Source organism: Eretmochelys imbricata, chromosome 7, assembly GCF_965152235.1.
Source record: "Eretmochelys imbricata isolate rEreImb1 chromosome 7, rEreImb1.hap1, whole genome shotgun sequence".
NCBI classification, from domain to species: domain Eukaryota; kingdom Metazoa; phylum Chordata; order Testudines; family Cheloniidae; genus Eretmochelys; species Eretmochelys imbricata.
This window is the reverse complement of record NC_135578.1, coordinates 31,682,650-31,701,393: the sequence shown is the minus strand read 5'-3', so window position 1 is coordinate 31,701,393 and position 18,744 is coordinate 31,682,650. Positions and strand designations below refer to the sequence as shown.

The 18,744-nt window shown below is 46.6% G+C and overlaps 1 protein-coding gene across 1 annotated transcript; it reads right to left on the bottom strand.

Annotated features, from left to right (window-relative positions):
• Positions 1-4,940: 4,940 nt before the first annotated feature.
• On the bottom strand, positions 4,941-16,835 carry LOC144267485 (solute carrier family 22 member 6-B-like). The gene is made up of 10 exons (XM_077821492.1): positions 16,434-16,835; positions 15,996-16,099; positions 15,452-15,606; positions 13,984-14,152; positions 12,739-12,862; positions 11,409-11,524; positions 10,786-11,000; positions 9,080-9,188; positions 8,503-8,706; positions 4,941-5,031 (listed from the first exon to the last, which is right to left on the bottom strand). The coding sequence occupies exons 1-10, from the start codon at positions 16,833-16,835 to the stop codon at positions 4,941-4,943; spliced, it is 1,689 nt and encodes a 562-aa protein (XP_077677618.1).
• Between the last annotated feature and the right edge of the window lie 1,909 nt (positions 16,836-18,744).

Here is an 18,744-nt window from a genome sequence, read left to right as displayed (position 1 = left end):
AATCTGAGCAACCTGTGGTGTGAACTTGGATCACCTCAGTTGGACTGTTTGATTCTGGGATGCTGGAAACTGTGCGTGTGTAGTGGTGGTAATGGGGGCAGGGGGATGGGGGGAGTAATATATATATATATTTAGCCTTAGGAAACTGATTGGGTTAAATGGGTGCGTGTGTGGGTTATGTAAACCGTAATCATCTTACTTGGGTTAAAATTCTACCCTCGGTTTGAAGGATTAGCTTGAAGGGAAAGGGAGACAAAATCTACTGATCCAGTAAATGTGGGACAAAGGGCCGTGTTAGGAAGGCATTAGGCCTCCAGTACACAAGGGCACCGAGCCTGCTTTGCACTGGTTGATTATTATTGGCATTACTATTAGAGGCTCCAACTAAGACTATTGTTCCATTATATCAGGCACTGCACAGCCCCCGACTGAGATCAGGGCCCCCATTGTGCTGCGGGCTGCACAGACCCCAATTTAGATCTAGGTCCCCGTGTGCTGGGTGCTGCAAAGACACTGATCTAGATAAGGGTGCAATGTGCTAGATGCTGTACAGATCCCGAATAAGTGCAGGGGCCTATTGTGCTGGGTGCTGAAAAGATGACTCATGGGACCAAATCCTGAGCTGCAGTAAATCAACTTGGTTCCACTGAAGACAATTGAGTTACGCCAGTTTACATCAGCTGAGGCTCTAACTCCATATGCACTTCATCGAAGCTGGCTGGTGATGGAGGAGTGCTGGGGTCCATGTGGAGGCAAATTGCTGGATAAAGACAGGGCAGAAACAGAGCATAAATCCATGGGAGAGAGGAGAGGACAAAGAGAATGGCTGGGGGGAAAGGTTAAGGAAGTGCCTGGAGCACTGGCTTAGGGAAAGCAGACCTGGCTTCTATCCCTGGTTCTGCTGCTGGGCAATTCACTTCTTTTCATTGTCTATTTAAACTGGGACAGGGTTCCCTCATTGTTTGTCTGCTCTTAGATTGGAAGCTCTTTGGAGCAGGAACCACCTCTTTGTTCTGTGTTTGTCTAATGCAATGGTTTTCAAACTTTTTTTCTGGCGACCCAGTTGAAGAAAATTGTTGATACTCGCGATCCAACAGAGTTGGGGATCAGGGGTTTGGGGTGTGGGAGGGGCTCAGGGCTGGGGCAGAGGGTTGGGGTGTGGGGGTGAAGGCTGTGGGTGGGGCTGGGAATGAGGGGTTCAGGGTGTGGGAGGGGGCTCTGGGCTGGGGTAGGGGGTTGGGGTGCAGGAGGGGGTCAGGGTTCTGGGCTGGGGCCAGGGATGAGGGGTTTGGGATGCAGGAAGGGGCTCCGGGTTTGGGGGGGCTCAGGGCTGGGGCAGGAGATTGGGGCGCAGGGTTACCTTGGGCGGCTCCTGGTCAGCGGTTCAGTGGGGGTGCTAAGGCAGGCTTCCTGCCTGTCCTGGCACCGCGGAATGCACTGCGCCCCGGAAGTGGCCAGCAGCAGGTCCAGCTTCTAGGCAGAGGTGCGCAAGCAGCTCCGCATGGCTCTCGCCCACAGGCACCATCGCCCCAGCTCCCATTGGCCGGTTTTTGGCCAATGAGAGTGTGGAGCCCGTGCTTGGGGAGGGGGCAGCGCGCGGAGTCCTGTGGCCGCCCCGCCGCCTAGGAGCCGGACCTGCTGCTGGCTGCTTCCGGAACACAGTGCAGTGTCAGAACAGATAGCCGGGCAGTACTGCTGACGGGACTTTTAATTGCCCAGTCGGCGGTGCTGACCAGAGCCGCTGTGATCCGCTGCTTTACGTTCCGCGACCCAGTACTGGGTCATGACCTACAGTTTGAAAACCACTGGTCTAATGCATAACACAATAGGCTCCTGGTCCTTTGCTGGTGCTCCTTGGCCCTACCACAATAGAAATAAATACAAATAATAAATAATGTTGCAATCCTGATCTTGGTTGTGTCTTCTAGGTACTACTGTAATACACACAGTACTTGAGAGTAATAGCAATAGTTCTGGGTAACAGCATCAGGTGAGTGTAAAAGGCAGTCCAGCAAGTAGATGTCCTTTGATGTAGTCAGTTATTCACAAGAGATGTTAGTATCTGGGACAAAATTCACCCTGAGCCATTGGAGCAATTGCTAGGGAATTGGTGTGCTGTGAATGCAGTGTTTTTTCCTAAGCGTGATTGTCTTACTCTTACCTTCTCCTTGTGTACTTATGATTTGTAGTACAGCAGTGCCTAAAGACCCCATTGTGCCAGGTGCTACACAGACCCTGACCAAGAGTGGGTCCCTCGCAGGTGCTGGGCACTGCACAAACCTGACAGATATTGCACTCCATTGTACTAGACTCTGACCGAGATTGGGGCCCCATTGTGCCGTGTGCTGCACTGACCCTGACCAAGATCAAAGCCTTGTTATGCCAGATGCTGCCAGAAACCAGCTGATACTATCTGAGATGCAGGCCCTGTCATGCTGGGTGCTGCACAGACCCTGACTGAGATCAGGGTCCCATTGTGCCGGGCACACTTAGTAAGAGACAGCCCTTGGTCTGAAGAGCTCGCGATGCAAATAGTCAAAGGAAGGTTTATTAGCACTCTTTTACAGATGGAGAAACTAGGGAATGAAAGCCCAGAGTCTTAAAGGTATCTCAGAGTTGCTCCACTCAGCATTTCAAGTGACTTAAATCATTTAGTCTCATTTTCAAAAGGGAGTTAGGCACTCAAGAGCTCAAGTTTCTATGAAAGTCACGTGGACTCAGGTTCCTAAGTCTTTGAGTCACTTCTGAAAACGGGACTTCCTTCCTATGCAAGTTACGAGCTTTTGCTACTCTCTGTGACTTGTCTGAGGTCACACACGGCGTCTCCGGGGAGGCGGGAATTGACTCCCCAAAAGGTCCCAATCCAGAGCTGTAACTGAAACATCCACCATTTTTCCTGCCCTGTAGCCCGTTCCTTGGGGGAAGCAGTTGTTGTTTCTTGTCCTGTGCTAAGACTGTGAGTTCTTTGTAGCAAGGAATGTCCTCATTTATTCCACATCTCTACTGCAGTGGGGCCCTGATCTCTGACTGGGGCCTCACGTTGTTATGATACTAATAGTGCAGTGGGACAAGCGTTTGGGATACAGTTGACATGTGAGTAAAGTGATTGTGATGTTCCCCTGGTCAGGCCATAAACCAGGGGTTTGGGAGTTGTGGGTTCGAATCCCCGCTTTTCCGCCAAATGTCAAAATTTCCCTCTGGAACCACCCCCATTTCTGACCCACTCTAGCAATGATGCCAGCACTGGGCATTTTTTAGAAGCAACATGGTCTTGTGAATACGACACTCACCTGGGTTGTAGTCCCAGCTCTGCCATTGGCCTGGTGAGTGACCTTGGGTGAATCACTTCCTCTTTTTGTATCTTTGTTTCCTCTCCCACCCTTTGTCTGTTCAGATGGTGAGCTCTCTGGGGCAAAGGCTGGCCCTAGCTACGTGTATGTGCAGTGCCTAACCAATGGGGCCCTTCTTCTTGTTAGGGCCTTTGAGCTCTCCTGTAACATGAATAACTTTGTCTCACGTATGACCCTAATACAACATCGCCATACAAAAGCCCTGGCTGGAGGTATTGAAAACATGGTCACCTTGACTTTGAGTGACATGTGTATCTCAAGAGGGTGGGGCTTATTTGTGGGTGTGGCTTGATTGTGGACTGGGTTAAACACTTCCTTTTTGGACCCGCATTTGTTCTTCCCCTATGGGTCTGATGCAAATTGTCAGCCTGGGAAGCTAGAGTCTGGGAGATACATGAACTACTGAGTGATAAACTCTCTCATTGCATGGCAGCACGGCCCTGGACTGTAACCATGTTTCTACCATACTCAGAACCCCTTTGTGCGGAACCTCCTCTAAACATGTATGTTTTTATGCATATTTCAGGAGCAATAAGAAGTCACGATCCCACTATGTAGGGTGCTGTCCCTGCCCTGAAAATCTTGTAATCTAAATAGACCAGGTGTGGGAGGGGAAACTGAGGCATGGAGTGGGGAAGTGACTTGCAGAGTGTAGTACAGGAATACGGCAGAATTAACTAGTCTGTGGTCCCTCTAAAGGCTTTTGCTGTGTTCTGTGTTTTCAAAGCCACTCAGAGCAATGGTGTCTATGTAGCTAGGCTTCGAATGGCTACATGTACTAAATAGAAGAGCTGGGTTAGAATTTTCTGTGGGAAGTTGCCAATTGGTCAAAACCGAAACTTTTTGGTTTCGACCAAAGTTTTGTCGGGAGGGTTTCTCAGGTCCAGGATGGAATTTCTGATCAAAATGATAGCGTGAGCGAGGCCCACCCCTGAAAAGCCTGGTGGCCAGAGTACTCACCTGTGATGAAGAATCAGGTTCAAGTCCCTGCAGAGAGTGAGAAGGGCTGACTTGCTATCCTGGTTGTTAGGGAACTTGGTTGGGGTGCAGAAGAACAAGGTTTAGGTTGCTACTTTGCCTGAGCTATTGGCTCTTCTGGGATGGAGCTCTCCGTTTTCATGAAACGTTTTGAAAGGTCTTGGTTTTGTTCTGATATGAAACCTCTGAAATTATTGTGCTAAACAGAATTCCTGTTTTCTGGCTAGCCCTATTAAATAGACACAGTTATTTGGGACCCAACTGGATCAGTGCAGTTTGTTCACGCTGGTTTTGCTGTGGGAAGAGCAATAGACATAAGTCCAGTGTCAATGGTTGAGCCAGGATCAGAATCCAGGTTGTCTGTCTCCCCGCCCAACGCTGTGTCCAGTCTCACACCTCCGCCTCATGTTGACAACCATGGCTTGTACCTTTAGAGGCACAGTTGACTTTATTAGCTTCTCTGAAAGTGGATACAAAAGGCTGACATAATATCTCATGAATACCCCTTGCACAGAAGCAATCTCTGATCCTGAGCCAGTAAAACATGCGGGCGTGTTTGATTTTAATCTGACTAATTGGTATCAAGACCTAGAGTCTGTTTAGTTTCTCCTCTCAAATGATTTCCTTGAGTGGTTCCAATCTGGAAGCTTTCAGCAGAACCTTGTCTTCCCGTCCTACATCTGTAATCACTCTGGACCTTCTCCTATAAGGGAATAAGAAGAGACCACATGATTATATAACAATTCTGCATTTCTTTTAATCTTTTCATCACAACAAGTCATGACTCTGTAAATAGGGATTAGCTAAGCCTCCCAATAGCTCTGTGAATTACATTATCCCTCTTTTATCCCCCCCAACCCGCATAATGCAGCATGGACTCAGTCTAGAGGTCCTGCAGTTGTGGTCCCCAGGAGAGCAAAGAACAGGCGTCAAAGGGTCAAGATCACCTTCTCCTTCCCATGTAGGAGTCAGGCTCTTGGCTCGGGCAGGAGCAGGGCGAATGATTGTCATGTCCTATGAATATTTTTGAGTTTTGAAAAATGTTCCTGTCCCCAATTGGGATGAAAAGTCAAAACCTCAAAAATTGTCATAAATCAAAAAACTGAAAAAAAATCATTTTGAATCAATTAAAATGTTTCATTTCAATAATTTTGAAACATTTTGTTTTGATTTTGACCAAATTACTTATTTAATTTGTTTTTCTTACCGTTAGCTTAAATTTCTGAGAGGAAAGTCATTTCAAACCAGAAAACCACTTTATTTTTGTTTTGAAAATGTCGACAAATTTATTTTAAAGAATGTTTTTCAATTCACCAACACTGACATTTTCCCATAAACAGTTTTGGTTTTGACGAATTGGCATTTTCCAACCAAAAAAATTTGGAAAATTCACAACCAGCTCCAGTCCTGGCTAGATGCCAGCTGCAGGGTCCTGATATAGAAACCATTGAGAAGCGCTGATCTAAAGAACAGGATGAGGGAGTGAGAACTGATGGCAATCCCAGCCCTGCCACTAACTCACGGGGTGACTTTGGGCATGTCATTTTCCTTCCCTATGGCCCACACTTTGCATTATGGTAGCACCTTGAAGACACCAACCAAGACCAGGGCCCCACAGTGCTATACAGATCCCGACTGAGATCAGGGCCCCACTATGCCAACTGCTTCATAGACCCCGACTGAGATCAGGGCCCTATTGTGTCAGGAGCTGCACAGTCCCCAACTGAGATCAGGGCCCCATTGCGCCAGGCACTGCACAGACCCTGGCTGAGATTGGGGCCCCCTGTGCAGGGTGTTATGCATGTAATCCTTGTGGTCTGAAGCCCTAGGGAGGTGGGAGCTGATTGTTGTGAACAGTTTGTGAACAGGAAGAAGAGTAGTCCAGAGCTGCTTAAGAACTCCAGATGGACAGGGCACCATGGGATGGGAGGTCTCTGCCAGCATCTGTCGATGAGGAAAGAGAAATGTCCAAATGGAGCAGGCTTCATTTCAGACAGCCGCCCAACCTGAAGCAAATACTCACCAGCAACCACACACCACACAACAAAAACACTAACCCAGGAACCTATCCTTGCAACAAAGCCCGTTGCCAACTGTGTCCACATATCTATTCAGGGGCCTAATCATAGGGCCTAATCATAGGGCCTAATCACATCAGCCACACGATCAGAGGCTCGTTCACCTGCACATCTACCAATGTGATATATGCCATCATGTGCCAGCAATGCCCCTCTGCCATGTACATTGGCCAAACTTGACAGTCTCTACGTAAAAAAATAAATGGACATAAATCAGATGTCAAGAATTATAACATTCAAAAACCAGTCAGAGAACACTTCAGTCTCCTTGGTCACTCGATTCCAGACCTAAAAGTGGCAATTCTTCAACAAAAAAACTTCAAAAACAGACTCCGAGAGACTGCTGAATTGGAATTAATTTGCAAACTGGATACAATTAACTTAGGCTTGAATAAAGACTGGGAGTGGATGGGTCATTACACAAAGTAAAACTATTTCCCCATGTTCATTCCCCCCCCCTCCCCTGCGCCCCTCCCCACTGTTCCTCACACGTTCTTGTCAACTGCTGGAAATGGCCCACCTTAATTATCACTACAAAAGGTTCCTCCCCACTCCCCCGCTCTCCTGCTGGTAATAGTTTACCTTACCTGATCATTCTTGTTACAGTGTGTATGGTAACACCCATTGTTTCATGTTCTCTGTGTATATAAAATCTCCCCACTGTATTTTCCACTGAATGCATCCGATGAAGTGAGCTGTAGCTCACGAAAGCTTATGCTCAAATAAATTTGTTAGTCTCTAAGGTGCCACAAGTACTCCTTTTCTTTGTGCTAATTTGGGGCATTTTGGTTAAAATATAGTTAAGTTTTGAGTTCGGGGGCAATAAAATGCTATTGACCCTGCTAGGAAATGAAAGGACAAGTGAACAGCACCAGACATGCTGGGTGAGGGGGTCACCCTAACTGACACCACAGTCGGGCACCGTTGGGTAAGGGAGCCTCATGAGAAAAGAAAGAGAAGGGCTCCTGCTAGCTGTGGGTTGAACTAAACTGGCTTTGAGATGGTGTACGGTGCAGTGGTGGGGAGTAGAGCTGAGGTGCCTTTGAGGCAGAGACCAGGGCTGAGCTGAGGCAGTGTGTTGGTGCGGACAGGGCTTGGGCTGAAGCTCTACAGAGCAGCAGACATGTATTGGAGGGACTCTGCTGCAGACCTTTCTGCCTAGCAAGCAAAGCTGAAATCAGGCCACTGGAGCAGCCCAGGCAGTATGGCCAGACTCCACCAGCCCCGGGCAGCAAACCGTGATGATGCTGAGAAGGGAAGTGGCTGGAATGTCTGAGCTGCTCACAACTGTGAAAGGTTTCAGAGTAGCAGCCATGTTAGTCTGTATTCGCAAAAAGAAAAGGAGTACTTGTGGCACCTTAGAGACTAACCAATTTATTTGAGCATAAGCTTTTACATCCAATGAAGTGAGCTGTAGCTCACGAAAGCTTAAGCTCAAATAAATTTGTTAGTTTCTAAGGTGCCACAAGTCCTCCTTTTCTTTTTACAACTGTGAAAGGAGGCCTGAGGCTGGGATTACTGCCAAAATACCAGGGGGAGGGGGAGAGTCTTACCTAACAGTGTGGATTAATTAATTGCTGGCTTTCTCAAGTTAGTTCTGTTGCCCCCTTCCCCCATCCTCATAAAGCTTTTTTTATTAACCCCTACACTCAGTGCTTGCAAGTGGGAAAGTATTACCTATCAAGGGTGCCAAGGGTGGTGTATACAGTTTTCCAGGTTTCTGGGTTGGGGCTTAAGCTGGTGTTTACATTTTTTGAAGGACCCGATTGAAAACTGAATCCCACCGCTGACAACACCTAATTACACACATGTTCGCTGAGATCAGGGCCTCATTGTGCTGGGTGCTGCACAGACCCCGGTGAGGTCAGGGCCACATTGTGCCAGGCGCTGCACAGACTCACACTAAGAGACAGACCCTGAAGAGCTTAAAATCTAAATAGACAAAGGGTGGGAGGGGAAACACAGGCATAGAGAGGGGAAGGGGCTTGCCTAAGATCAGGCTGGTGGAGATAGAAATAGAACCCAGGTCTCTGAGCCCCAGCCCATTGCCCTAGCCTCTCCACTAGCTGTCCGTAATAGTCACAGAAATTACTCACTGCCTCTCGATGTCTTCTATGGTGTCTGGCAACGGCATGTTACGGGTCTCAGGTAGGAAGCAGGTGGCGATGCCGGATACAACAGGGGCAGCTCCATAGATGATCAGCGGCAGGGAGGGTAAGTACTCACTGGTCATTTGCACAAGCGGGGCCACTATGCCGCCCACCCGAGCCAGGGTGTTCACAAACCCCATTCCGGTCTGTCTGCCATGGAGAGAGAACAGTCAGGGACTGGGAACCAGCCCTCAGCTGGGTTTGCCTTTTCTGAGCTACAAATCTCCATGTTGTTTATTCACAACTTGCATACCTAATCTACTCTCTAACCTGCCTGCCTGCAATGTCCTGTCAGAAAGCAGTAGAACAAGGTATGCTGATTCATTCAGTCTGCCTTATCCAATAGATTCGTTTGGATTTGCATCTCCTAACAGCTGTAGGAAACCCAGTGGCTCAGCTGACCAGAGCTCTTGCTGTCATTCTGTCATTGCCATCTCCTTGAGGTTAATCATGCAGGGTGAAAACTGCAACACAGCCCAGCAGCCCAGGTAGGACTCCTTAATGGGCGTTTGCATCTACATACCTAATCACGGTGGGGTAGAGCTCTCCTGTATAGAGGAAGGCACAGTTGAATGAGGCAGCCAGGCAGCCTTTTCCAAACACAGCCAAAAGAGTGCGCAGGGTCTGCAGATCTAGGGAGAGGGAAAGGATGACATCAGCAGGTGCTGCTGGGACTTAGCTCTTTGCACAGTGTGGGCATGCAAACACAGTCCTTAATCTCCCTGTCCTCGAGTTCCCCCCCAACTCTGTAAAAAGAGTCAGTAATTACAAGAGGTTGAATTTTTTTTTGGTCAAAAAGTAATTTCCAAGAAAAATGTCTTTATACTGCAAATTAATTGTTGTCTTGTTTTTTAATGGTCAGATTATATTTCCAGGATGCACTGTGGCCTCCCCATATTATTTATTATTTGTATTATCATAGTGCCTAGGAGCCCCAATCATGGGCCAGGAAAGAGAGAGTCCCTGTCCCAAAGAGCTGGCAATCTATGTATAAGACAAATGATGACATGGATACAGACAGATAAATACATAAGAATGGCCATACTGGGTCAGGCCAATGGTCCATCTAGCCCAGTATCCTGTCTTCCGACAGTGGCCAACACCTGATGTTTCAGAGGGAGTGAACAGGGCAATTACTGAGTGATCCCTTCCCTGTCATCCACTCCCAACTTCTGGCAGTTAGAGGCTTAGGACACCCAGAACATGGGATTGTGTCCCTGAGCATCTTGGCTAATAGCCATTGATGGACCTGTCCTCCATGAACTTACCCAGTTCTTTTTCAAACTCAGTTATAGTTTTGGCCTTCACAACATCCCCTGGCAATGAGTTCCACTGGTTGACTGTGTGTTATGTGAAGAAGTCCTGCCTTGTGTTTATTTTAAATCTGCTGCCTATTGATTTCATTGGGTGACCCTTGGTTCATCATGGGGCAGCACAAGGAAACAATGAGACACTATTGGCAAGCACGGTAGGGTGTGGTTTCAGCACACCAGCAACCTAACCACTGTCAAGTTTTTTGTAGGCTTCAGAGCAGAGGGAGTTTTAAGCAGGGTTTTGAAGGAGGATATGATGTTAATTTTGCTGATGCTTACAGGGAACTTTTCCCAAGCATGAGGGGCAGCATGGGGGAAAGCACAAAGGTGCTTGTTTGAAAATGTAACAAGTGGGTGATAGAAGCTGATATCATGGACTGATTGGAGTCGATCTTTTAATATTGAATGAGAGCTGTTAGGGCAGGTGGGGATAGGTTATGAAGAATCTTGAGAGTGAAGACAAGTAGCTTATATTTGATATGATAAGAAGGAACCAGTAAAGGGAAGCAAAGAGATGGGAAGTGATGAGTCATGGCAGCTGCATGGCATTATGGGAGACATAGTCTGGCTAGGGACCCCAGCATTTCAGAATTAAAATTTGGGTGGGGGGAAGAAGTGCCATGGGTGTTCATTTTTTTACTGAAAAATTGAAATTTTCTGTGTGAAGCTGATGACTTTCACATAAAACTTAATTTAGCCAATCCCCCAATTTTCTGTTGAAAAACAGTTTGAATGAAAACATTTTCAACCACCTTTAATATACAGACGTTGCTTTTATAGACTATTCTTGTAACATTACTCTTGCTGTATCTTGCGTATATGCTAATTAAATTATATGTATGCTAAATGTATATACATGCTAATACATGCTGATTAAAATCAGAGCATGCAGATCGATAGTGCACCAGGACCTCACCTTGTGGCACAAATATGTTGGCCAGGATTGCAAGCCCTGCTAGGATGAGAGCAGAAGCCTGGGTGACTCTCCGGCCAATGAAACTGATCATGAAGAAACCAATCAGCTTTGCAGGGATGTCGACAGCTCCATATACCACCTGGATGAGGTAAATGCTGACCCCAAAATTCTGCAGGTCCATGGCCAGCCCATAATAGGCAAAACTGGTGGAGAACCTGTCGTTGATGGCACAAAAATGCATGGTACAATGGAAAGTCTGCAGAGCGCAGTACCTCCTGTTGCCACTGGGAGTGCTGTAAAATGCTCTCTGGCCTGGGACTTGGGGGACCGCAGTTCAATTCCCCTGTGTCACAGACTCCCTTGTCTGACCTTCAGCAAGTCACTTAGTTTCTCTGTGCTTCAGTTCCCCTTCTATAAAAATGGAGGCAATAATCCTACCTCTGGTCTACTTAGATTGTAAACTCCTGAAAGTAGGGCCTGGCCCTGTCTCGTCCTACTGTACAGCACTAAGCACAACAGCATTTGGATCTCAGCCGGTCGTACCATCATAACAAAAGCCCCTGGTTTATTTTCTGCCCTTCCACCCTCTTTGCCTCCCTCTGCAGCTGAATGAACCCACCTACCATACGAAGCACAGGCACCAGGATACCCGGCGTACAGACGGTGTACGCACCAGATCGGCAGCTGTGTGGGTGGACTTGGCTGCGGACATTTCTTTTTGCAGGCTGGCTCTCAAGTCCTGTGGGGAAGAGACACCGGAGAGTTTATATCTTCCCCAAATCCTTGGTTATTTAAATCCTTATCGTTATGACTTGGGGTATTCTCGCTATCCATGTAAACACCCGGGGTCTGGAGCTGCTGCAATACTGGTCACCGGCCGAGCCAGTCTTCAGGCTGCAGTACCCCTGGCTACCACTGGGAGATGCAGGTAGCCGAGGGAAGCGGCAAAGAGCAGGAAGGGCAACCTCCAGTGGGGCTATTTCAACTCATAGCACAGGGCTCCTTGTTTAGGGCACTGTGCAAAGTACTGAATGCCTCCTACGGATTGGAAGGGTGCATCCTATGAGGTCTCCCATTCTAACATCCCCTTAGCAAGCTACGTTTCCAGACAGCAATTCATGTGCTAGATTTCTATGGGGATCACCCTGTCAGTACGCCTGGCTGTCTCTTTTACTGGAGTTGTTAAGGCCTGGATATGATTTTTTTGGATTCTTTATTGCTATTGTTTCACAACAGCTATAGCTGGACTCTACGACTTGATTTCTGGGCTTGGGAGAGTGTATATTTATTACCCTCTTGGCACCAAGTGTTCATGTGTCCCTGTCTAGAACTGGACAAAATGTTTTGGCTGAAACTTTTTTCAGTGAAAAATGCAGATTTGGCGACATCAAAACAAATTGCAAATTTTTGTCAATTTCACCAAATTGTTTTGGAAAATTAAAAACAAACAACCAGCCACCAAATTGAAGTGTTTTATTTTTACATTTTTGAAATGAAATGTTTTGATTTTTTTATTTGAAGCAAATTTTTGTTTTGAAATTTTCTTTAATTTTATATAAATATTTTTTGTAAATGTTAAAAAATGCTCAAATTAAAAAAGCATCATTTCATGGTGAATGAAAATTTGGCCTGAACTGAATATTTTCCCTTTCGATTTGCCAAAAACTTTGAAAAAAATTGTTTTCAGTTTGACCTGAAACAATTTTTTTCCACAAGTTTTTGGAATTGCCAGTAACCAAAAAAATCCATTATTTGCCCAGCACTTTCCCTCTTTGTGTGTGTGCGTGTGTGTGTGTGTGTGTGTGTGTTTTCCCACTCTGGAGAAGGGGTGTATGAGTTTGCTCTATGGTGTGTTCGTGTGTGTCAGTCCTCTCTCTGGCAATCACAGGGTGAGAGGCACGCAGATAAGATCCATGTATTACAGCCTCCCTTTTAGCCTATTCAGTTCCTCACCTCTACGCTGAGTTTGTCCCCTTCTTCCTTTCGCCCATTTATTTGTGCCACTTTCTGCAGCTCCTTTAATGCCTGGTTCAGTTTGCCGGCTGTTGCAAGCCAGCGGGCCGACTCTGTGAACCACCTGTTTGGAACCAAAAGGCCACATGGTAGCCAGCTTCCCTGCCATCTGCCTTGGTGCAGGGCAGGGCTGATGATGACCCCATGTGGTGACACCAGGAAGTGCAGGGTGGAAAACCCAGGGGAACCCCAGGGCTGTGTTTGTCCAGCAGTTTAATAAAGAATTGCCTGTATGTTCATTACAACAGGATACTTTTCACCATGAGAAACACCAAGACTCAGGACACCTGGGGCTCCCAACCTATGTATGGTACAGAAAGAGTCTGTTGCAGTTCAGGTAGGGTGACCAAATGTCCCGATATTGTGTTATATACACAACTATAGTACTCCCCCCCGCCAAAAAAAGTGTCCCAATTTTTCACACTTGCTATTTTGTCACCCCAAGTTCGGAAACATTTCAAAACTCCTCTGTCTCTATGTGCTTAGAATAGATGCAGTGTTCAGGCTAAAGAAGCAAGTTGAGAAGCAGTGTGGTCTAATGGATAGGGTACAGCATTAGGAGGCAGGGCAGCTGGGTTCTCTTCTTGGCTGTAGAACTGCCTGTCTTGTGACCTTTGGCAAATCACTTCCCAGCTGGTTCTCTGCCCAAAGATCATCTGTTGCATCTGTAAGCATGTCTGGGCAGGAACAGTGTCTGTACAGCTCCTAGCCCTGGTCTGTAGGGGCTACCATAATAATAATGGTCTTGTGAGTAGGACACTAGCTTTGGAAACCTAGGTTCATTTTCCTGCTCTACCACAGATGCCCCATGTGACTTTGGGCAAGTCACGCCATATTTCTGCGCATCAGCCCCGCAGTCTGTAAAATGTGAATAATTACCCTTCCCTTTTCTATTTAGACTGTGAGCTCTTTAGGACAGGGCCTCTCTTTCAATGTGTGTCTATGTCGCACCCAGCACAATGGGACCCTGAACTCAGATGAGCCTCTAGATGCTACTACCATAATATGAAAAATCAAAATCAGTGCAACCCCACTGTGCCAAGTGCTGGACAGACATACAGTGAGAGACACGCCCAGTGTCTGAGAGTTTGCAGTCTGAACATCTTCCAGAACCCCTTGGTCCCCGCAAGGGATAACAGGGAGGTCCCCATGCTGGCAAGGTTTACAAGTGGGAATGACACCTACCAGCCATAGAAGAAGAAGATGAAATAGGGCACCGAAACAGCCAGCTGCAGCCAGCGCCAATCTGGGATGACATAGGCTAGCCCAGCCAGAATGAACTGCCCAATGCTGTAACTATATCCTGTCACCATGCCAATTGCTGCCCGGACTTTAGTGGGGGCCCACTCCACAGCTGCGTGAGGAGATAAAAGGGGGAAGAGCGTCAAAGTCCAGAGAACACCAATCCCAGCTTTCAAAGCCACCTGCACACCTAAATCCACCCCCAAACAAGTCAGTGGAATTTCAGCAGAGTAGGGAGAATAATGGATTTTTCATTTTGGTGGCAACTTCAAAAAGAAAAAGGAAAAAAAAACAGAAAAAAATTCATTTTGGGCCAATCAGAATTTTTTTTTTTTTTTTTTTTAATTTTTGGGCAAATCAGAGAGTTGAAAAAGGTTTCATTTTGGGTTAAATTAGCTGTTTTGTTTTGCCTGTCAAGAGGTTTTGTCATGTTTTGGAATTTAAAAAAAATATAAAATTCAAGGAAATTTTTAAATGAAAAGTCATTTTGAACCAAAAAAATGAAAACGTTTCAACTTTTTCTGATTTGTTTTTGACGTGAACAATGTGGCTGAACCAACATGAATTCACGAAACGTTTTATGGAAAAAAGTTTCAGCTCAAAAATATCACCCAGCTCTAGACTGCAGCTCTTTGCAGGGGGGGACTGTCTTTTAGTTCTGTGTTTAAAGGGACTCTAGCACAATGGGATCCTGACCCATGACTGGGGCTCTGAGGTGTGGCCACCTTTCTGGTCAGACTATAAGTTGTTTGAAGGGTGAATAACGCCTCACCTAGCGTCTCTGTCACATGCATTATATTGTAATGCTCGTTCTCCTCAACATCCTCTTTATCTTAATGTAGGAAGATACTGTTATGCTGGGGGGTTGGAGCTGGTGGGCATAACTGCCACTTTTCATTCAGGATAAAAGTAAGAAACAATCAAGCTCCTTTATGGACCCAGATATCTGAAACAATAGGATCCACCACCCAAAACATAGGCACATAGCAAGGCTTGAGCAGATGCTGAGTCATGTGGCCCATGGGGGTTCCTTGGACAGTGATATAGCACACAGGGCCTGGAGCATGGACTGGTGCAGTTGTGTGTGTCTTTGTGTGTGAGAAAAGCAGCAATAATAGGACAAGTACAAAGAAGCCTGTGACACAGCCAGAGAAGTCCTGGCAGTGTGACCCTGAGAAAACACTAGGAAGGAGAACTTTTTGGGCAGAGTGTTGGCTGGAAAAGGGTTGGTACAGTGAGCAAAGAAACTGCCTCCTGCTGTTTGTTTCCTGCTGTGAACAGGGAAACAAGACATTGTAAATAACCAGGAACGCACCAAAGAAATACCTGGCTTCATCATCAACTTCTCCTCTTAATGGAAACATCCTGTAAGACCCCAAAGGACTTGCTGCTTGCTTGGGTCGGTACTTACAGAGGGACACGCAGTTGAGGTTGATCCCCGACAGAGCCATCCCAGTCAGGAAGCGGAAAACGCAGTACATGGCAAAGTTCGATGAGAAAGCAGCACAAGAGCCGGTGATGGCCATTTGCAGACAGGACCAGATCAAGAGTGACTTCCGTCCAAACCTGTGGCAGAGAAAACCAAGGCTAGCTGCTAACAGGCAGGATAGGCTTGTGGCTAGAGTGCTGAGTCATCACTCTGGGGGAAACAGTATGACCCCCATCACTGTGGTAGGGCAGTGCTACAATCCCCATTGTACAGATGGGGAACTCAGACCCAAAGAGAGTAAGGGACTTGCACAAGGTCACAGAGGAAGTCTGTGGCAGAACAGGGGCTTGAACCCAGGTTTTCCCAAGTTCTAGGTGAGTGCCCTAACCACTGGGCCATTTTTCCTCTCTGATTGTAAGTGCTGGTAAAGACAGCTGGAAACTGTTAGAACTGGGCCACTACCCGCCCCCACCCTGCATTCATCTCCTGCACCCTACCTAAGTGAAGTGACAGACAGGCATCTTACTTGTCAGAGAGACTTCCAAACACAATCGCTCCCACCAGGACTCCCGCCATATAGATCGACTGAGCCATCTGTTTCAACGTCCGTGAGCCACACACCAGATCCCACTGCAAGTGGGAGAGAAAACACCATCCCAGTGAGAAAGCATGAGGGAGACAAGTCCAGCGAACTTGGTCATAGTGAGAATGGGGGCCCCAAACTCTGATAAGGTTTGTGAAGAACCTAGCAAAATGTGGCCCTGATCTTGGTCAGGATCTGTGCAGCACCCAACATGGTGGGGTGCGAGGTGTCCAGATACTACCACAATACTAGTCCAGATCCTTATCTGGCAGATATCAAAGTAGCTCTGTTGGTTTCAATGAAACTATGCTGGTGGTCACCAGATAGCAATCTGATTCAGCATAGTCACTAGCCACCCATTGCCAGGAGACTCTTTCTTACCTCGGTGATGATGGTGGAGGTGAAAACACTCTTGTCATATATCCATCCATCTATACAGGGCTCGGTGTCCATCTCGGTCCCATTGGTTGTTGTGGCATTTGGGTCTAGGAGCTGCCACTGGGCGGAGATGAAGCGGAGACACTTCTCCGGCTGCTGGTTCCCATCCACAGGGATGGAGACCTTGAGGAGCTCCTGGCAATACAGGAGGTCAGTAAAGTTGTCATCACAAGTGTAGTTAGCAACAATGGCAATATGGCAGTGGTGCCCAGGGGTAGCAGCGGTAAAGTTCTGCAGGATGTTGTGGCTGGCCATCAGTAATATTGGCAGGACCAATAATGTAACATGGATACTTTGGAAACGGCCCATACTGCCGACCTGCTCTAAAAGTTCTGCAAAAGTCATGTTGCCCCAGACCAGAAGACTCTGACACCTTGAATGTGCTTGTTTTGTGAAATAGATGCACACCCAAAACAATGTGCAGATGTAAATAGAGGAATGCCACTGCTGTTTACTCACAGATGCGCACAGCTTTGTGTTTGCTTAGACATCCACTCCCAGTCTTGTCAGATGCTGCAGTCTACTCTGGAAAGACAGAAAGAGTTGCAATGGGTCTAGCAATAGCTCAAAGTGAATTCCTACAACCGAGCGGCCGATTTGGCTGCATTAAGGATCTGCTGATTAAATAAGCAGCTAATCAGAATATCCATGCAATTAAACCAGATGCAAAAATTCTAGGTCATTCCGTGCACAACTAATCCACAGTCTCTTTTGGCTACTAGACAATTCCAAGTTGATTGTGAATCCCAGAAGCCCGATGGAGCAGTTCGGTTGGGAATGCTGTGCCTAGTTGAGCTCCAGGTCAAGAAGTAGATTGTTCAGGGTTCTGCTGCACTTTTAGTTAATCTTTTGTTGGGTTTCATTTGTTTAGTTAGGCAAAGTTCCCCTTGGTTTGGAAGGCTTAATGCAAAAAGAAAACTATTTTAAGAGGAATTTTGGAGAAAGGATGTCAAGGGAGAGCCAGGTAGAATATGCCCTTAAATCTGAGTTTTCCAACCCTGATGTACTTTGCACTGTGGAGCAAATCTTATTGTGTAGATGGTCAACATTTTGGAATTTCACATAGCTCAGCGGGAGTTTCCATGTATCTATAGTGCAGAGGGGCAAGGTATAGAATTGAACTCAGCTGTCAATGAAAGACATAGGGCTATGCTGATTTACACCACCTGGCCTAGCTACACAAGCGTAAATCTGGAGTCACTCCCCTTCAAGCCCCTATTCAACAAAACCAGGGAGAGTCAATGAGCCAGATCCTCCGCTGGTGTAAACAGGCACAGATCTACAATGGAGCTGAGAATCTGGCCCCATACAATTAAAATATAAACCTTGGTAAAATAGACTTACCTGCTTCCTATGTTGCTACCAAGCAATGTCTTTAATAGGCTACAGCTGCTTTTCTCTGTGGGTCAATGGATCATACTCTCACCAAGTAAATTGTCCAGAAATCTTACTGGATCAGTGGAGATCAGGCTATGACAGCAACACATGAGGACAAAGGAGGTGGGACTTGCTCAACTTCTCTCATTAGAACTTGCAACCTCTTTGCCCTTGGCCCAATAACGGCATCAAAAGCCCAGCAGGCAAACCTTGAGTGCCCCTTTAATGACCCAGTTAGGAGAACCCCCACTTAGCAAATTAATAGACAAGAGCTAACATGATCCCACCATGCAGCCGGGACCTGGAGCAGAACATTATGACTGGGGAATGTAAATATGATGCCTTTCCTGCAGTTCCTGGTATGAGGATGCTTGCCGGTAGAACAAAAATGATGCCAGAGAAACAGATGTGGGATGAACGTTCGAGAGCCAGGGGCTTGTTTCAGAACAAGAAGAAATTTGAAACCTTCTAACAAGGCAAAACAGGTTTCCTGCAAGCTAACAGTCTTATCAGAACACTGTAATAATGCTGGGGATGTGCTCAGCTGGATAGAGCACTGCTCAGGGATTCAGGAGAGCTGGGTTCTGCTTCCAGCTCTGACGTATTGGGTAGCTTTGGGCAAGTCATTTAATCTTGCTGTGCCTCAGTTTCCCCATTTGCAAAAAGGGCACAATTATATTGATCTTCCTGTTAGACCTTAAAAATTTTCCATGTGACAACTTCTCTTCCTCATGCACAATGGCTTTTTAACAAAATGGAATTTTTCACTAAACTTTTTCATTTTTTAAAGGAAAAAAAATCTATGTATCTATGGAAAAGCTATGGAGAGAGAAATAGATGTACATGAAATAATGTTGCAGTGTTAATGGGTTTGAAA